The 22,243-nt window shown below is 38.8% G+C and overlaps 1 protein-coding gene across 4 annotated transcripts in view; it reads right to left on the bottom strand.

Moving 5' to 3' along the window:
• LOC128663841 (chloride channel protein ClC-Kb) overlaps positions 1 to 22,243 on the bottom strand; it is a 437,573-nt gene that overhangs the window by 41,585 nt on the left and 373,745 nt on the right. For all 4 annotated transcript variants that reach the window (XM_053718370.1, XM_053718371.1, XM_053718372.1 and 1 more), the window contains 4 exons: positions 16,320 to 16,389; positions 16,102 to 16,212; positions 5,911 to 6,124; positions 3,996 to 4,129 (listed from right to left, as the gene is read on the bottom strand). In XM_053718370.1, coding sequence (XP_053574345.1) covers positions 3,996 to 4,129; positions 5,911 to 6,124; positions 16,102 to 16,212; positions 16,320 to 16,389 — 529 coding nt within the window. The remainder of the gene's footprint in view (positions 1 to 3,995; positions 4,130 to 5,910; positions 6,125 to 16,101; positions 16,213 to 16,319; positions 16,390 to 22,243) is intronic.

Genomic DNA, 22,243 nt, shown 5'->3' with positions numbered 1-22,243 from the left:
CTACTTACATTATCCTTATGTACCCCTAATCTGCTGCCCCTAACACGGCCGACCCCTATATTATATTTATTAACCCCTAATCTGCCCCCCACAACGTCGCCTCCACCTGCCTACACTTATTAACCCCTAATCTGCCGAGCGGACCGCACCGCTATCATAATAAAGTTATTAACCCCTAATCCGCCTCACTAACCCTATAATAAATAGTATTAACCCCTAATCTGCCCTCCCTAACATCGCCGACACCTAACTTCAATTATTAACCCCTAATCTGCCGACCGGAGCTCACCGCTATTCTAATAAATGTATTAACCCCTAAAGCTAAGTCTAACCCTAACACTAACACCCCCCTAACTTAAATATAATTTAAATCTAACGAAATTAATTAACTCTTATTAAATAAATTATTCCTATTTAAAGCTAAATACTTACCTGTAAAATAAATCCTAATATAGCTACAATATAAATTATAATTATATTATAGCTATTTTAGGATTAATATTTATTTTACAGGTAACTTTGTATTTATTTTAACCAGGTACAATAGCTATTAAATAGTTAAGAACTATTTAATAGCTAAAATAGTGAAAATAATTACAAAATTACCTGTAAAATAAATCCTAACCTAAGTTACAATTAAACCTAACACTATACTATCATTAAATTAATTAAATAAAATACCTACAATTACCTACAATTAAACCTAACACTACACTATCAATACATTAATTAAATACAATACCTACAAATAACTACAATGAAATAAACTATCTAAAATACAAAAAATAAAAAAGAACTAAGTTACAAAAAATAAAAAAATATTTACAAACATAAGAAAAATATTACAACAATTTTAAACTAATTACACCTACTCTAATCCCCCTAATAAAATAACAAAGACCCCCAAAATAAAAAATGCCCTACCCTATTCTAAATTACTAAAGATCAAAGCTCTTTTACCTTACCAGCCCTGAACAGGGCCCTTTGCGGGGGGGATCAGCCAATCAGAATCAAGTTCAATCCGATTGGCTGATCCAATCAGCCAATCAGATTGAGCTCGCATTCTATTGGCTGTTCCGATCAGCCTATAGAATGCGAGCTCAATCTGATTGGCTGATTGGATCAGCCAATCGGATTGATCTTGATTCTGATTGGCTGATTCCATCAGCCAATCAGAATATTCCTACCTTAATTCCGATTGGCTGATAGAATCCTATCAGCCAATCGGAATTCGAGGGACGCCATCTTGGATGACGTCCCTTAAAGGAACCGTCATTCTTCAGTTGGACATCGCCGGATGAAGATGGGTCCGCGGTGGAGGTCTTCAGGATGGAGCCGGTCCTCATCGGATGAAGATAGAAGATGCCGCTTGGAAGATGATGGTTGCCGGTCCGGATCTACTCTTCTTCCCGGATAGGATGAAGACTTTGGAGCCTCTTCTGGACCTCTTCAGCCACCGGATGATGGATCGCCAGCCCCCGCTTGGGTTGGATGAAGATTTTGGAGCCAGGACCGATCGGTGATACCCGGTGAGGTGAAGACAAGGTAGGATGATCTTCAGGGGCTTAGTGTTAGGTTTATTTAAGGGGGGTTTGGGTTAGATTAGGGGTATGTGGGTGGTGGGTTGTAATGTTGGGGGGGGTATTGTATGTTTTTTTTTACAGGCAAAAGAGCTGAACTTCTTGGGGCATGCCCCGCAAAGGGCCCTGTTCAGGGCTGGTAAGGTAAAAGAGCTTTGAACTTTAGTAATTTAGAATAGGGTAGGGCATTTTTTATTTTGGGGGTCTTTGTTATTTTATTAGGGGGCTTAGAGTAGGTGTAATTAGTTTAAAATTGTTGAAATATTTTTCTTATGTTTGTAAATATTTTTTTATTTTTTGTAACTTAGTTCTTTTTTATTTTTTGTACTTTAGTTAGTTTATTTCATTGTAGTTATTTGTAGGTATTGTATTTAATTAATGTATTGATAGTGTAGTGTTAGGTTTAATTGTAGGTAATTGTAGGTATTTTATTTAATTAATTTAATGATAGTATAGTGTTAGGTTTAATTGTAACTTAGGTTAGGATTTATTTTACAGGTAATTTTGTAATTATTTTAACTATTTTAGCTATTAAATAGTTCTTAACTATTTAATAGCTATTGTACCTGGTTAAAATAAATACAAAGTTACCTGTAAAATAAATATTAATCCTAAAATAGCTATAATATAATTATAATTTATATTGTAGCTATATTAGGATTTATTTTACAGGTAAGTATTTAGCTTTAAATAGGAATAATTTATTTAATAAGAGTTAATTAATTTCGTTAGATTTAAATTATATTTAAGTTAGGGGGGTGTTAGTGTTAGGGTTAGACTTAGCTTTAGGGGTTAATACATTTATTAGAATAGCGGTGAGCTCCGGTCGGCAGATTAGGGGTCAATAATTGAATTTAGGTGTCGGCGACGTTAGAGAGGGCAGATTAGGGGTTAATACTATTTATTATAGGGTTAGTGAGGCGGATTAGGGGTTAATAACTTTATTATAGTAGCGGTGCGGTCCGCTCGGCAGATTAGGGGTTAATAAGTGTAGGCAGGTGGAGGTGACGTTGTGGGGGGCAGATTAGGGGTTAATAAATATAATATAGGGGTCGGCGGTGTTAGGGGCAGCAGATTAGGGGTACATAAGGATAATTTAAGTAGCGGCGCTTTGCGGTTGGCAGATTAGGGGTTAATTATTGTAGGTAGCTGGCTGCGACGTTGTGGGGGGCAGGTTAGGGGTTAATAAATATAATATAGGGGATCGGCGGTGTTAGGGGCAGCAGATTAGGGGTACATAAGGATAACGTAGGTGGCGGTCGGCAGATTAGGGGTTAAAAAATGTAATCGAGTGGCGGCGATGTGGGGGGGCCTCGGTTTAGGGGTACATAGGTAGTTTATGGATGTTAGTGTACTTTAGAGTACAGTAGTTAAGAGCTTTATGAACCGGCGTTAGCCCAGAAAGCTCTTAACTACTGACTTTTTTCTGCGGCTGGAGTTTTGTCGTTAGAATTCTAGATACCGGAGTTAGAAAGATCCCATTGAAAAGATAGGATACGCAATTGACGTAAGGGGATCTGCGGTATGGAAAAGTCGCGGCTGAAAAGTGAGTGTTAGACCCTTTTTTGAGTGACTCCAAATACCGGAGGTAGCCTAAAACCAGCGTTAGGAGCCTCTAACGCTGGTTTTCACGGCTACCGCAAAACTCCAAATCTAGGCCTTAGGGTTTATTTTACAGGTAAGTATTTAGTTTTAAATAGGAATTATTTAGGTAATGATAGTAGGTTTTATTTAGATTTATTTTAATTATATTTAAGTTAGGGGGTGTTAGGGTTAGGGTTAGACAGGTTTAGGGGTTAATAAATTTAGTATAGTGGCGGTGACGTTGGGGGCGGCAGATTAGGGGTTAATAAATGTAGGTAGATGGCGGCGATGTTAGGGGTGGCAGATTAGGGATTAATAATATTTAACTAGTGTTTGTGATGCGGGAGTGCGGCGGTTTAGAGGTTAATATGTAGTTTATGTGTGTTAGTGTACTTTTTAGCACTTTAGTTATGAGTTTTATGGTACAGCTTTGTAGCGTAAAACTCATAACTACTGACTTTCAGTTTACGGTATGGATCTTAGCGGTATAGGGTGTACCGCTCACTTTTTGGCCTCCCAGGCAGACTCGTAATACCAACGTTATGGAAGTCCCATTGCGGTAATTACGTTGCGTTACGGCCAAAAAAGTTGCGGTGCCCCTAAACCTGCAAGACTCGTAATACCAACGGTAGTGAAAAAGAGCCTTAACGCTGCTTTTTCACTCATACCGCAAAACACTTAATCTAGCCGATAATTACTTCAAACAAAATGGCTCTCAAGCATACCTTACATAATCATACAATGTTATGGTTAGCCAGAACAAAAAGGAAGAAAAGAGTTTGACTGGGGTTGAGATACATGAGAGGACATAAAAGGAAAAAAAGACCACACCTTCTGAGTCCACAATAGGGAATTGCTTGTGCTCAGATGTCTTAAGAAGGTTCCGAACATCCTTGTATTTAAATCCTTTCACCAAATAGCGTAAGTCTGTCACCATGAAGTCCTCAGCGCAGATATCGTGGGCACTGGAGAGAAAGGCACCAATCAACTTATAAAGTATCCTCTCATAAAGCCAATACGTTAATTCAAATAAAATGTCATAAGGCCATCTCTCCCACACCATCTCACCTAAGCAGTTACATCATCTTCATTACCAAACAATCAAATCATGATACTCAAACACATCCCTATAATATAATTATAATGCTTAAGGCAGCCATTTCTCTTTAGCAGTTTATGCACCAAACTTCTTATGCATAAAAAAATTAATGAGTGGCGAGTGCTAAAAACATTTATGATTTTAACAGTTATTCCATGAACTCAACACAGAAACCATAGCTTATTTCTTTAATTTATGGCTGACAACCATGTTACTTGGCAGGCAATGATAACTAGAATAATGGGATCTCAGTACCAAATCAAGACACTTTGAGGTTTCTGGGGTCATTGGAGGTATGACATACCTTCAGAAACCTCATAATAAATTTAAATCTAGTAATGTTCACATATGCTACCTTGACCTTTGTCGTTCACAAGTGATGACACAAACAAACTGTTAATAGTTATTTGTATCCGATGTTACAGTTCACTGGGTCCAGTGTTATCCTCTTCTTCACCCCCCCCACACACAGGCACCATACACAGCACATGAGGTTCCTAATTATGCTCCTTCTTTACTAAATCATCCACATAAAGACTTGGTGAGGAGCTAGGACTATAATGCAGTGGGCATCCTTTGCTGTATGTGGGCAGAAATAGAGGTTGACCTTTGGAATTAGGTGGTCCCTTGCAGTGGCAGAACCAGTGGTTTGGGTGGTATACCAGTGGTGTGTGTGCAATCACTGAAACAATCCTCTGGTCCAAGGATGATGATTAAGTAGCATTGCTGAGATCACATATTCTAGACAATTTTATTGATCAGCCCGATGCACCCTTTACCTTTTTGTGCTGTGTTTTTTTTTTAAATCAATTAACCCCAATGGCCCAAAACCACTGATCAGACACCTGACACAATAAATATGACAAAACCCTCTAAAATCTAGGTCTGATGCCCAATACATAAGTATAATGACTTCATGAAATCTAGTCCTCAAACCCAACATTTGAGGATAAGGGTAATAAAAATACTAGTAGTCAATGCTACATGGCGAAAATGCTACATGGAGAATAAGCTAAGATACAATTGAAACAATAGTTGGATAGGCCTAAAAAGAAAAACCATAGTAGCCTTTAGGGGAGTCATGTGATCTATTTTTCTACACCTAATCTTAGACATAACGTCCAATTCAAATATGTTCCATTAGATTAGATTAATTACTGATACATAATAAGGAGTTAATTACTTACAATTAAATAAGTAGTTATTAGAGTTCAGATTTTTTAATTTTTAATTCACTTGCATTTAAGAGTTGTGGATTTTTATTCCAAATAGAGTAAGTTACATTCTCAGACTGAAATATGGACTGATGTGTTAGATCAATATGTATAAGCCAATACAGAGCAGTTTGTAGTACTGAGCTTCAAATCTGTCAGTACGTAGCTAAACATAACAAGGGACTATAGTGGACATTTGTCAAACTTTTAAGTTACTACTCAAAATCCTAAAATGACCTGGCACACAGTGCTTCAGTTTTTCATCAATGTTCCACTCGCTCCCTATATATTGTACATTGGTAACTGACCTTTAGCTTCATTGCCAACCAAGACCATATAAATGTTGCCTCTCAAGTAAAAGATTCCTCTGCAAAAACAACCCTTTACCCAGAATTTATACCACCCATCAGCAGTAGATGTGGAGTCTTCTTACCAGTTCTTGCCCATGATTAATTTTGGAAGATATGGAAGTTTCTTGATAATGATGATAAGGTCAAAGAAGGAGTTCTGGAAGCTCTGACTGATGGCATTTGCAATTAATACAGCTATTAGGACAGGGAGGATATGTGACATCTGCCCTGTGAGCTCAAATACCAGAAGGGCTGTGGACAAGGTTTGTGTCACTGCTCCAGAATAAGCTGCAGCACCTAAAGAAAGTGGTGAGGATAGTGTTTAATAACAGTTGAAGAAAGCAAGTTAGGGTTAGAAAATAGAGGCAGATATTAGGAGGAAGCAAGGAAACATAATGGTAGTTACATTTGGGAAGGGAATGTGAAAGGAAGATCTGATCAACAATACAGAAAAAGTAAAGAAAAGGGGAAATATAGGGATAGACAAGCTGGTAGGATGCTAGTAACATAAAGAGAAAATGAGAGAAAACAGAATAGGAACCAATGCATGCACTGCAAAGTTATGACCGTGAAAGAAAACTGTGGAGAAAGAGTAGTAGAGATAGGGGATAGTTGCAGATTTTTGAAGGAAGAAGAGAAGTCACAGAGACTGAGTAGAGAGAGTATAGTCATAAAGATTTGGGGTAGAGAAGATAGAGAGATTGGGGAGAGAGGATATTCACACAGGTACAGGGGAAGATAGGATAGCCAAAGATACTGGTGCAACATAGGACAGTGATAGATTATTGGAGGCTGGATAGTCGTGACAGAGTCTGGGGAAAGAGGATAATCACAAAGACTGGGTGAGAGACAAAAGTTTGGGGGGGCATATTCACAAAAACATGGGGAACAGGAAAGACAGATTTTTTTTGGGGGGTCAGACATTTATAGAAGCTGGTGTGAGGCTGGTGAAGATGATAGTCACAGAGGCTGGGGAGACAGCACAGAGGCTGGGAAAGAAAGAATAGTCACAGAGACTCAAGGAGAGACAATATTCACGGAGAGTGAGAGAAAAGTGACAGATAGAGGCCGAATTATCAAAGGTCTTGCGGACCTATTCCGACAGTGCAGATCAGGTCCGCAAGACCTCGCTGAATGTGAAAAGCAATATGCTCTCTGTATTCAGCATTGCACCAGCAGCTCACAAGAGGTGTCAGTGAACACGATCGTACTCGATCGGGTTTAATTGTGGCGATTCCTGTCCGCCTACTCTGAGGTTTATGGAGCAGCGGTCTTTAGACTGCTGCTTCACAACTGCTGTTTCTGGCGAGTCTGAAGACTCCCAAGAAACATGGGCCCACAAGCTCCATACGGAGCTTGATAAATGGGCCTCATGGAGTCTGGAGACTGCATTACAAAATATGTGCATACAAGATTAAAGGGACACTAAAGTCAAAATTAAACTTAAATTTATCTTCTTTGCTCTGTCCATTTTAGGGAGAGATATAAATAAGCTCCTGCATTGATCAAGCAGTCCATTTTTTAGAATGTTGCAGGGTCAGAATTCTGAATCTGGCAGGATATATGGCAAACATTTTGGAAGAAGCGGAATAATCATACATAACACTATATTATACAAATTACAAAAAAGTTATATATATATATATATTTGTGTGTGTGTGTGTGTATATGTGTGTACATATTTATGTATATACATGTGTATATATGTATACATGTACACATATAAACACTAACGGCTAGATTACGAGTTTTGCGGTAAGAGCTGCTTGGTACTGATTGGAACAGCCAATAGAATGCAAGCTCAATCTTATTGACTGATTGGATCAGCCAATAGGATTGAAGCTCAATCCTATTGGCTGATTGCATCAGTCAATAGGATTTTTTCACCTTTAATTCCGATTGGCTGATAAAATTCTATCAGGCAATCGGAATTCAAGGGACGCCATCTTGGATGACGTCACTTAAAGGAACCTTCATTTGAGAAGAGCCGTGGAAAGAAGAGGATGCTCCACGCCGGATGTCTTGAAGATAAAGCCGCTCCGCGCCGGATGGATGAAGATAGAAGATGTCGTCTGGATGAAGACTTCTGCCCGTCTGGAGGACCACTTCGTGCCGCTTGGATGAAGACTTCTCCCCGATTCGTTGATGTCTTCTTGCTGCTTGGATGAAGACTTCTGCCAGCTTTGTTGAAGATGGATGTCGGGTCTTCAAAAACTGTAAGTGGATCTTTGGGGGTTAGTGTTAGGTTTGTTTAAGGGTTTATTGGGTGGGTTTTATTTTTAGCTTAGGGTTTGGGCGGAAAAAGAGCTAAATGCCCCTTTAAGGGCAATGCCCATACAAATGCCCTTTTCAGGGCAATGGGGAGCTTAGGTTTTTTTAGTTAGGATTTTATTTGGGGGGTTTGGTTGTGTGGGTGGTGGGTTTTACTGTTAGGGGGGTGTTTGTATTTTTTTTTTACAGGTCAAAGAGATGATTTCTTTGGGCAATGCCCCGCAAAAGGCCCATTTAAGGGCTATTGGCAGTTTAGTTTAGGCTAGGTTTTTTTTTTTTTTTGGTGTTTTTTTTTTATTTTGATAGGGCTATTAGATTAGGTGTAATTAGTTTAAATATTTAATAATTTCTTTTTTTATGTGTAATTTAGTGTTTGTTTTTGTAATTTAGTTAATTGTTTTTAATAAATGTAATTTATTTAATTGTAGTGAAAAGTTAGGTATTAGTGTAAGACAGGTTAGGTTTTATTTTAGAGGTAAATTTGTATTTATTTTAACTAGGTAGCTAATAAATAGTTAATAACTATTAAGTAACTAGTCTACCTAGTTAAAATAAATACAAACTTGCTTGTGAAATAAAAATAAAACCTAAGCTAGCTACAATGTTACTATTAGTTATATTGTAGCTAGCTTAGGTTTAATTTTACAGGTAAGTATTTAGTTTTAAATAGGAATTATTTAGTTATTAATAATAGGTTTTATTTAGATTTATTTTAATTACATTAAAGTTAGTGGGTTTTAGGGTTAGGGTTAGACTTAGGCTTAGGGTTAGTGGTTTTATAACTTTAATATAGTGGCGGCAACGTTAGGGGCGGAAGATTAGGGGTTAATAAATGGAGGTAGGTGGCGGCGATGTTAGGGGCAACAGATTAGAGGTTAATAATATTTAACTAGTGTTTGGGATGCGGGAGTACGGCAGTTTAGGGGTTAATATGTTTGTTATAGTGGCAGCGATGTCCGGAGTGGCAGATTAGGGGTTCATCATTTTATTTTAGTGTTTGCGATGTGGGAGGGCCTCGGTTTAGGGGTTAATAGGTAGTTTATGGGTGTTAGTGTACTTTTTAGCACTTTAGTTATGAGTTTTATGTTACAGCTTTGTAGCGTAACACTCATAACTACTGACTTTCAGTTTACGGTATGGATCTTGTAGTGTTTAGGCTGTACCGCTCACTTTTTGGCCTCCCAGGCAAATTCGTAATACCGGCGCAAAGGAAGTCCCATTGAAAAAGGACTTTTTGAAAGCTGCGGTAGTTACGTTGCGTTACGGACAAAAAAGTGTGCGGTGCCCCTAAACCTGCAAGACCAGCGGTAGTGAAAAAGAGCCTTAACGCTGCTTTTTCACTCATACTGCAAAACTCATAATCTAGCCGATAGATACATATGTACACACATATAGACATATATAAGTGCATTGATTGGATCTCTTTGCAGTCAAGTAGCTGTAAACATGTAAAATCATATTTATGCAATATTCATATTTAATAAAGTGTTTAACTATGTATTTACTGTAAATATTTCACATTCCAATGTTCTTCACATAGGGGAATATGTTCTATATATTTATAAATAGATATTCCTATATGTATCATTATATATCTATCCCTACATATAATTTTATATATATATAAATCAATGTAAATATTTGCATAGGAAATTAGCACATCTAGGCAAGTATCCCCGCTTGCTTTTCCACAGAAATAACTCATATACAATGTTACCAATGCACAAGAGAATTCTGGGTAAGTTATGCAAATTAGATATGCAAATTCTCAGTTTTTTTGCTTCAAAATAATACTGTTTTAACACAGCTATCCTTTTAACAGGATTATTACAGCAAACCAGAAATCACTCACTAGACAGCCTGTTTCGTTCTGTTTGGAACTCAGTAGGAGATAGATTTCTGGTTGCTGCATTGGTAAAGCTTTTTTCAAGGCTAAACCAAAATTCATTAAAATTATGGGGGGAGATAAAAAACTGAAATTAAAATCCTCCATGTCTCAAAATTAAATCAATGTAAATATTTGCATAGGAAATTAGCACATCTAGGCAAGTATCCCCGCTTGCTTTTCCCCAGAAATAACTCATATACAATGTTAAAAAACTGAGAATTTGCATATCTAATTTGCATAACTTACCCAGAATTCTCTTGTGCATTGGTAACATTGTATATGAGTTATTTCTGGGGAAAAGCAAGCAGGGATACTTGCCTAGATGTGCTAATTTCCTATGCAAATATTTACATTGATTTAATTTTGAGACATGGAGGATTTTAATTTCAGTTTTTTATCTCCCCCCATAATTTTAATGAATTTTGGTTTAACCTTGAAAAAAGCTTTACCAATGCAGCAACCAGAAATCTATCTCCTACTGATGAGTTCCAAACAGAACGAAACAGGCTGTCTAGTGAGTGATTTCTGGTTTGCTGTAATAATCCTGTTAAAAGGATAGCTGTGTTAAAACAGTATTATTTTGAAGCAAAAAAACTGAGAATTTGCATATCTAATTTGCATAACTTACCCAGAATTCTCTTGTGCATTGGTAACATTGTATATGAGTAATTTCTGGGGAAAAGCAAGCGGGGATACTTGCCTAGATGTGCTAATTTCCTATGCAAATATTTACATTGATTTCATTTTGAGACATAGAGGATTTTAATTTCAGTTTTTTATCTCCCCCCACAATTTTAATGAATTTTGGTTTAACCTTGAAAAAAGCTTTACCAATGCAGCAACCAGAAATCTATCTCCTACTGATGAGTTCCAAACAGAACGAAACAGGCTGTCTAGTGAGTGATTTCTGGTTTGCTGTAATAATCCTGTTAAAAGGATAGCTGTGTTAAAACAGTATTATTTTGAAGCAAAAAAACTGAGAATTTGCATATCTAATTTGCATAACTTACCCAGAATTCTCTTGTGCATTGGTAACATTGTATATGAGTTATATCTGGGGAAAAGCAAGTGGGAATACTTGCCTAGATGTGCTAATTTAGTATAAAAATATTTACATTGATTTAATTTTGAGACATGGAGGATTTTAATTTCAGTTTTTTATCTCCCCCCATAATTGTAATGAATTTTGGTTTAACCTTGAAAAAAGCTTTACCAATGCAGCAACAAAAAAATCTATCTCCTACTGATGAGTTCCAAACAGAACGAAACAGGCTGTCTAGTGAGTGATTTCTGGTTTGCTGTAATAATCCTGTTAAAAGGATAGCTGTGTTAAAACAGTATTATTTTGAAGCAAAAAAACTGAGAATTTGCATAATTTACCCAGAATTCTCTTGTGCATTGGTAACATTGTATATGAGTTATTTCTGGGGAAAAGCAAGCGGGGATACTTGCCTAGATGTGCTAATTTCCTATGCAAATATTTACATTGATTTAATTTTGAGACATGGAGGATTTTAATTTCAGTTTTTTATCTCCCCCCATAATTTTAATGAATTTTGGTTTAACCTTGAAAAAAGCTTTACCATTGCAGCAACCAGAATTCTATCTCCTACTGATGAGTTCCAAACAGAACGAAACAGGCTGTCTAGTGAGTGATTTCTGGTTTGCTGTAATAATCCTGTTAAAAGGATAGCTGTGTTAAAACAGTATTATTTTGAAGCAAAAAACTGAGAATTTGCATATCTAATTTGCATAACTTACCCAGAATTCTCTTGTGCATTGGTAACATTGTATATGAGTTATTTCTGGGGAAAAGCAAGCGGGGATACTTGCCTAGGATGTGCTAATTTCCTATGCAAATATTTACATTGATTTAATTTTGAGACATGGAGGATTTTAATGTCAGTTTTTTTTTATCTCCCCCAATAATTTTAATGAATTTATATATATATATTATATATATATATATATATATATATACACACAATCTTATGCAAAAGTTTAGGCCCCCCTGACAATTTCCATGATTTTCATTTATAAATAATTGGGGGTTTGGATCAGCAATTTCATTTTGATCTATCAAATAACTGAAGGACACAGTAATATTTCAGTAGTGAAATGAGGTTTATTGGATTAACAGAAAATGTGCAATATGCATCCAAACAAAATAAGACAGGTGCATAAATTTGGGCACCCCAACAGAAATATCGCATTAATATTTAGTAGAGCCTCCTTTAGCAGAAATAACAGCCTTTAGACGCTTCCTATAGCCTGTACTGAGTGTCTGGATTCTGGATGAAGGTATTTTGGACCATTCCTCCTTGCAAAACATCTCCAGTTCAGTTAGGTTTGATGGTTGCCAAGCAGAGGCGTAGCTAGAAACCACAGGGGTCAGGTGCAAGAATCTAAGAAGGACCCCCCACCCCCCCCAAAAAAAGTGAATTTGATACATATCTTTTTTTTTTTTTTTAACATTTAACCCAGAAAAAAATTGTGAATCAGATTACGTCTGCAAAAGGAGGTACCCTGTGCCCACAGTCTGTGAGATGGTCTGACCCCCTATTACTGTATATAGTGACACTGTTTAACCCACCAGTACTGTATATAGTGAGTCAGTGACACAGTCTGTAATCTGCCTGTGAGATTGCTGGCCTGACCCTACCCACCCCAGTACTTTATAAAGTGACCACAGTAGTCTATGACATAGTCCAACCCCCCCATACTGTATATAGAGGCACTTTATAGTGACACTGTTTACCCCCTCCTCCCATACTGTAGTAACAAGGTCTGTAATTTGCTGGTTCCACAAACATACACATACATGCATAAATACACACAGTCACATACATACATACACACATACACACACACACATAAACACCAAGGGGTAAAACAGAAACACTAACCCCTGTAGTCAGAGACACTAGTAAAGCATCATGTCGCACTCACATGATATCAGTGCAGGCAGTGGCGGGTCAATGTTTTTTATTAAAAAATAAATATAAAAAAAATTCTTCTTTTTTTTAAGCTGGGCCCCCACCCTTGGGGGCCCAGTCGCAATTGCAACCTCTGCACCCCCTGTAGTTTCACCCCTGTTGCCGAGCATGGACAGCCCGCTTCAAATCACCCCACAGATTTTCAATAATATTAAATGCCAGAGTTGATTTTGAGCAGTGTTTTGGGTCGTTGTCTTGTGGAAATATCCAGCCCCGGCGTAACTTCAACTTTGTGACTGATTCCTCAACAATATTCTCAAGTATCTGCTGATATTGAGTCCATGTGACCCTCAACTTTAACAAGATTCCCAGTACCGGCACTGGCCACACAGCCCCACAGCATGATGGAACATCCACCAAATCTGTGGGTAGCAAGTGTTTGTCTTGGAACGTTGTGTTCTTTTGCCGCCATGCATAACGCCCCTTGTTATGACCAAATAACTCAATGTTTGTTTCATCAGTCCACAGCACCTTCTTCCAAAATGAAGTTGGCTTGTCCAAATGTGTTTTTGCATACCTCAAGCGACTCTGTTTGTGGCGTGTGTGCAAAAAAGGCTTCTTCCACATCACTCTCCCATACAGCTTCTCCTTGTGCAAAGTGCGCTGAATTGTTGAACGATGCACAGTGACACCATTTGCAGCAAGATGATGTTGTAGGTCTTTGGAGGTGGTCTGTGGGCTGTTTTTGACCGTTCTCACCATCCTTTGCCTCTCCGATATTTTACTTGGCTTGCCACTTCTGGCCTTAACAAGAACTGTGCCTGTGGTCTTCCATTTCCTCACTATGTTCCTTACAGTGGACACTGACAGCTTAAATCTCTGCGATAGCTTTTTGTAGTCTTCCCCTAAACCATAATGTTGAACAATCTTTGTTTTCAGGTCAATTGAGAGTTGTTTTGAGGACCCCATGTTGCAACTCTTCAGAGGAGAGTCAAAGAGAACAACAACTTGCAATTGGCCACCTTAAATACCTTTTCTCATGATTGGATGCACCTGTCTAAGAAGTTCCAAGCGTAATGGGCTCACCACACCAATTGTGTGTTCCAATTAATCAGTGCTAGGTAGTTACAGGTATTCAAATCAACAAAATGACAAGGGTGCCCAAATTTATGCACCTGTCTAATTTCGTTTGGATGCATATTGCACATTTTCTGTTAATCCAATAAACCTAATTTCACTACTGAAATATTACTGTTTCCTTCACTGTGTCCTTCAGTTATTTGATAGTTCAAAATGAAATTGCTGATCCAAACACCCAATTATTTATAAATGAAAATCATGGAAATTGTCAGGGGTGCCATTTCGGGAGTGTTAGCCACGTCCTCAGACCGTACCAGGTACGGTCTGAGGACGGGGCTAACCCCCCCCGAAACGTTACTGTTGTTAAAGTTCTAAGTATTATAAGAACCGGTGAGTGCTTACTATTGACTTTGGCTGTGATACTGTTTAATGCACCCTGGGCAGTTGTTATAAGTAAAGTGAGTGCGGAGCCCTACATGGGATTTATATATATATATATTTTACTAAAAAAAACATCATATATATATATATATATATATATATATATATATATATACAGTATATACACACACACAAGCATACCTCATTTTATTGCGCTTCTCTTTATTGAACTTTGTGGATATTGCTTTTTTTTTTCAAATTGAAGGTTTGTGTTTGTGTTTCTCAAGTCTATTGTGCCATTTTTCCAACATATATACACATATAAACTCATAAATACACATGAATTCACATACTGTATTTACACTCACCTATATATGCAGATCACCAGCAAAAGCTGAGCTGAAGGTTTAGATGATGGTTAGCATTTTTTAGCAATAAAGTATTTTTTTAATTAAGGTATTTACAGTACATTATGTTTTTTGGACATATTGCTATTTAGGGACAATAAACCCAAATATTTTCTTTTGTGATTCAGATAGAGCATGCAATTTTAAGCAACTTTCTAATTTACTCCTATTATTAATTTTTCTTCATTCTCTGGGGCCAATTTATCATGGCCCGAATGGGGCCAAATACCCCAGGAGTTAAGAAGCAGCGGTCCTTAACTCATATGCCTCCTCTGAGGCATCGGAGAGCAATCCGCCCGATCATGTACGATTTGGTTGATTGACACCCCCCTGATAGCGGCCGATTGGCTGTGAATCTGCAGGGGGCGGCATTGCACAGGCAGTTCACCAGAACTGCTTGTGCAATTTTAAATGCTGACAGTGTATGCTGTCGGCATTCAGTGATGTCTGGCGGACATGATCCGCTACAGCGGATCATGTCCGCCAGACATTGATAAATCGGCCCCCAAATCTTTATTTGAAAAAGCAGGAATGTAAGCTGAGCAGCCAGCCTATTTTTGGTTCAGACCCTGGATAGCACTTGCTGATTGGTGGCTACATTTAGAAAAATGGGACAGCTCCTAAGCTTTTCATAGCAAAAGAACAAAGAAAAATTGATAATAGGAATACATTAGAAAGTTGCTTAAAATTGTATGCTCTATCTGAATCATGAAAAAATATATATATTTGGGCTTAGAATCCCTTTAATAGACTACAGTATAGTGTAAATATAACTTTTATATGTACTGGGTAAACAAACAAATTAGTGTGACGCACTTTATATTTGATTTATTGCGGTGGGCTGGAACCGAACCAGCAATATCTCAGAGTTACGCCTGAATTTAGATATTTATTTATAAATAAATAGGACATATTCTTCAATGGAAGAACATTGGAATGTGAAATATTCATATTTCTTGTCGGGTTAGCACATTTGGTTAAATGCGATCGGGTTTGCATGCAAGTAAGTTAGTTTTTTTTCCACTTTTCCCTCTATATTGTAGTCTATGGGGGAATATATTAACGTGGACACAATATTCAAACGACGGCTTTTTGTGCATGTTGGGTAGCGGGCAAGCAAAAACTTTTTACTTATAATACATGCGCTACCTGACACATGCAAAAAGTCACCATCTAGCGATGTTAATGCACGAGCAGGAACTCAAACTACCGCTCCACTTGTTATCTAGCCCTTATTGGGAATTACACTGAGTTTAATGACCCTTTTACCAAATAAACATTATTTTCTTTATCCAGGATCTGCCATCTCACCTGCTAATGCATATCCGGCAGGGGTAATCTTCACAGGCATTCCTTCAGAGAAAAATCCGTCAGGGAAAATTTTTGCCATTATTTCTCCATAGAGTCTCCCTAAACCAGCACCTGGGGGGGGGGGGGGGCAGGTTATGTACAGGTTAACAAACACAAAAATGCTTTGGAGATTTGAACCTATGAATTTGGCCTAGAGGTTACTCTGACTTTCCACTCACCATATACAAATACAGGAAGGAAGTATCCAGCTGGTATAATCATGGTGTTTGCAAAAAGCAACATAAAAAACTGTATGAGAAAAAAAGGTCAATTAACCAATACATTTTGCAGAAATGTTAAGCAAAAGGTGCTCAGTTAGGCTCTGAGCAACAGAGGGAATCAGTGACACACACATCACTACGTATGGCTTTATTTATCAAGGTACGGCGGACAGGGGTGTACATATGAATTCTGCTGGTGGAATTTAACATTGCACACAAGCGCTATTTTGCGCTCATGTGCAATGCAGCCGCCTGCTCGTGCACAGACAATCACGTACGGGAAGGAGCTGTCAATCTCTCCGGTTGGACGAGACCGGGGAGATTTAAATTCCACCTAAGAGGTAGAGAAGTGGCAGTCGCAGAGAGGCAAAGGGCTTGATAAATCGATATAATAGTGACTTAGTAACAGTGGAAAGAAGATTTGTTCATCAATAACACACTTCACAGGTCACATACATTAAATTAACTAGCAAGGAAGTAACTTTCACAATGATATTGTTTAGGACAGGGTTCTTCTTTTTTCCTAAGACCCAGTGCCATGATACCACAAACCTTTACAACCCTATTTGTATGCTTGGTCTGAAATTAATATACAACAAGATAGCTGCAATTTTTGGCAAAGTGAGTAAAATGTGTGCATACTTTATACTTGATTGTAGTCAAACTTACAGTGTTGTAAAAGGTAATAAAACTCTCATAAAATAAACACACCACACACACTCTTATTCATAACATGCACACATTTATACAACACACACACACTCTCATATAACAGACAAACACACACCACACTCACTCTTATTCAACACATGCACACACTTATGCAACACACACACTCATACAACACACACACACACCACACGCACTCTCATACAAAACACACACACTCTCATACAACACACGCACGCACGCACACTCTCATAGAACACACACACACACCACATACAGGGGCCTATTTAACAAAGGTCTGTCGGACCTGATCCGACAGTGCGGATCAGGTCCGACAGACCTCGCTGAATGCAGAGAGCAATACGCTCTGTGTATTCAGCATTGCACCAGCAGCTCTTGTGAGCTTCTGGTGCAACGCCGCCCCCTGCATATTCGCGGCCATTCAGCCGCCAGCAGGTGGATGTCAATCAACTCGATCGGATTAAATTGCGGCGATGTCTGTTCGCCTGCTCAGAGCAGGTGGACAGGTTATGGAGCAGCGGTCTTTAGACTGCTGCTTCATAACTGGTGTTTCTGGCGAGCCTGCAGGCTCCCCAGAAACACCTGCCCTCAAGCTCCATCCGGAGCTTGATAAATGGGCGGCGGGCCCCACACTCTCATACAACGTACAACGTTCAGCAAGTGGCCCAAGCTATAATGAGCCCCTTAACTCTACAACACACACCACACACACTCTCATATAACACACAAATACCCACCACACACACTCTCATTCAACACATGCACACACTTATGCAACACACCTACTCATACAACACACAACACACACACTCTCAGATAAACACACACCACATACACTCTCATTCAACACATGCACACACTTATGCAACACACACACACACACACCACACAGACTCTCATACAACACATGCACACACTTATGCAACACACACACACACCACATACACTCTCATTCAACACATGCACACACTTATGCAACACACACACACCACACAGACTCTCATACAACACATGCACACACTTATGCAACACACACACTCATACAACACACACACACACCACACAGACTCTCATACAACACACACTCTCATACAACACATGCACACACTTATGCAACACACCCACTCATACAACACACAACACACACACTCTCATATAACAGATAAACACACACCACACACACTCTCATTCAACACATGCACACACTTATGCAACACACCCACTCATACAATACACAACACACACACTCTCATATAACAGATAAACACACAACACACACACTCTCATACAACACATGCACACACTTATGCAACACACCCACTCATACAACACACAACACACACACTCTCATATAACAGATAAACACACACCACATACACTCTCATTCAACACATGCACACACTTATGCAACACACACACACACCACACAGACTCTCATACAACACATGCACACACTTATGCAACACACACACTCATACAACACACACACCACACAGACTCTCATACAACACACACTCTCATACAACACATGCACACACTTATGCAACACACCCACTCATACAACACACAACACACACACTCACATATAACAGATAAACACACACCACACACACTCTCATTCAACACATGCACACACTTATGCAACACACCCACTCATACAACACACACTCTCATACAACACATGCACACACTTATGCAACACACACACTCATACAACACACACACACACACCACAGACTCTCATACAACACACACTCTCATACAACACATGCACACACTTATGCAACACACACACTCATACAACACACACACACCACACAGACTCTCATACAAAACACACACTCTCATACAACACATGCACACACTTATGCAACACACACACACACCACACAGACTCTCATACAACACACACTCTCATACAACACATGCACACACTTATGCAACACACACACTCATACAACACACACACACACCACACAGACTCTCATACAAAACACACACTCTCATACAACACATGCACACACTTATGCAACACACAACACACACACTCTCATATAACAGATAAACACACACCACATACACTCTCATTCAACACATGCACACACTTATGCAACACACACACTCATACAACACACACACACACCACACAGACTCTCATACAAAACACACACTCTCATACAACACATGCACACACTTATGCAACACACACACACACCACACAGACTCTCATACAAAACACACACTCTCATACAACACATGCACACACTTATGCAACACACAACACACACACTCTCATATAACAGATAAACACACACCACATACACTCTCATTCAACACATGCACACACTTATGCAACACACACACTCATACAACACACACACACACACCACACAGACTCTCATACAAAACACACACTCTCATACAACACATGCACACACTTATGCAACACACACACTCATACAACACACACACACCACACAGACTCTCATACAAAACACACACTCTCATTCAACACATGCACACACTTATGCAACACACACACTTATACAACACACACACACACCACACAGACTCTCATACAGCACACACACACACCACACAGACTCTCATACAAAACACACACTCTCATACAACACACGCACACTCTCATACACCACACACACTCTCATACAGCACACACACACTCTCATACACCACACACACTCTCATACAACACACACACACCACATACACTCTCATACAACGTACAACGTTCGGCAAGTGGTCCGAGCTATAATGAGCCCCTTAACGCTACATTACTCGTTGCCACACGCAGAAGTGTAAGGGGCATAAGGAAAGCTGGTAGAAAGGAAAGGGAAGGAAAGGAGGCAGAGGGAGGAGTTTAGCAGTCATTTCGAAATGGCCAAATACGTTACAATTTTTTTTTAAATGTGCTCATCGTTCCTGATGAACTACTTGGAAAGGGGTACAATAGCCGGCATTTCATTAATCAAACTAAGGTAAGCCTTCATGAAGAGTATGATGTAGACTGTCTCTTTAAATTTCAAAATTGATTTGTCCCTTTAATAAAAGGAATGCTTAATGAAAACAGCCCTGTGTGTGTAAATGTGTTGGTATGTATGTGTTTGTGCGTAGATCACATTTTTAAATAGTGAATCCTTCTCAAAGGGACAGTCTACAATAGAATGTTTATTGTTTTAAAAGATAGATAATCCCTTTATTACCCATTCCCAAGTTTTGCATAACCAACACATTTATATTAATATACTTTTTACCTCTGTGATTACCTTGTATCTAAGCCTCTGCAAACTGCCCCCTGATCACATGACTTTTTATTTATTATCTATAGACTTGCATTTAGTACTCTGTTGTGCTAACTATTAAACAACTCCTTGGGCGTGAACACATTGTTATCTATATGGCTCACATGAGCTAGCAGTCTCCTGTTGTGAAAAGCAAATAAAAAAGCATGTGATAAGAGGCTGTCTGTAGTGGCTTAGAAACAGGCAGAAATTTAGAGTTTTAAATGTTGTAAAGTATATTAATGTCTTGGTATTAATAATAGCGTTGCCTGATGAGTGCAGCACTAATCTAGGGCAAGATTGCATATACGGCGCAAGCTTCAGCACAACTGCTGAAACCCACGCCACCCGTAATTTTACCTTGCACATCGGGGTATTACATAAACCCCGCCGGCAGTTCATAAAGTGCCGTAAGTCAGATAAACTAGCGATGTCCAGAAATGTGCGTAAATACAAATTTCTGGAGTCGCCAGTGATTTACGGCACTTAAGAAACTGTCGGCACCTAAGAAAATTAAAAAAAATCTCCCGTAAAAGTCAAACCCGCCTCCCAAAAATAAACCGACATGTAAAACCCCTATATCCGCCATCAAACCCACATCGGAACTAATAATAAAAGTATTAACCCATAACCAACAACCCTCCACAACACAATAAGCCTAATTAAACTATTAACCCCTAATCCGCAATTCACCCACATCGCGATCTACCTAATAAAACTATTAACCCCTAATTCCCCATTAACCCACATCGCAATAAACCTAATAAAGTATATGAACCCCTAATCCGCCATTAACCCACATTGCAATAAACCTAATAAAGTATATGAACCCCTATTCCGTCATTAACCCACATCGCAATAAACCTAATAAAACTATTAACCCCTAATCCGCCATTAACTCACATCGCAACAAACCTAATAAAACTATTAACCCCTAATCCGCCATTAACCCACATCGCAATAAACCTAATAAAGTATCTGAACCCCTAATTCGGCATTAACCCACATCACAATAAACCTAATAAAGTATATGAACCCCTAAACCGGCATTAACCCACATCGCAACAAACCTTATAAAACTATTAACTCCTAATCCGCCAAACCCACACAACGCAATAATCCTAATAAATCTATTAACCTCTAATCCGCCAAACCCCCACAACGCAAATAACTAACGCCTAGATTACGAGTTTTGCAGTAACAGGGGTGCGGTGCTAACTTGCAGTTTATTGTCACCGCTCACTTCCCTGCAGCGCTGGTATTACAGGTTTTTACAAACCTGGCGTTAACAGACAAGAAGTGAGCATAGAGCAAAATTGTGCTCCACACTTCACTCCAATACCAGCGTTGCTTAATTCAGCGGTGAGCTGGTTGTACATGCTCGTGCACGATTTCCCCATAGACATCAATGGGGAGAGTCGGCTGAGAAAAAGTCTATCACCTGCCAAAAAGCAGTGTCAAGCTCAGTAACGCAACCCCATTGATTCCTATGGGGAAACGAAATGTATGTTTACACCTAACACCCTAACATGAACCCGAGTCTAAACACCCCTAATCTTACACTTATTAACCCCTAATCTGCTGCCCCCAACGTCGCCGCCACCTACATTTTTTGATTAACCCCTAATCTCCCGCCCCAATGTCGCCGCAACCTACCTACATTTATTAACCCCTAATCCGCCGCCCCCAACGTCGCCGCCACTATTCTAAATTTATTAACCCCTAAACCTAAGTCTAACCCTAACCCCCCTAACTTAATTATAATTTAAATAAATCTAATAAAAAAATCATTTCCTAAATAATTCCTATTTAAAACTAAATACTTACCTATAAAATAAACCCTAAGCTAGCTACAATATAACTAATAGTTACATTGTATCTAGCTTAGGG

The sequence above is a fragment of the Bombina bombina genome, chromosome 6 (assembly GCF_027579735.1).
Source record: "Bombina bombina isolate aBomBom1 chromosome 6, aBomBom1.pri, whole genome shotgun sequence".
NCBI lineage: Eukaryota > Metazoa > Chordata > Amphibia > Anura > Bombinatoridae > Bombina > Bombina bombina.
The sequence above is the reverse complement of the archived record's forward strand: the minus strand, read 5'-3'. Positions and strand labels throughout refer to the sequence as shown.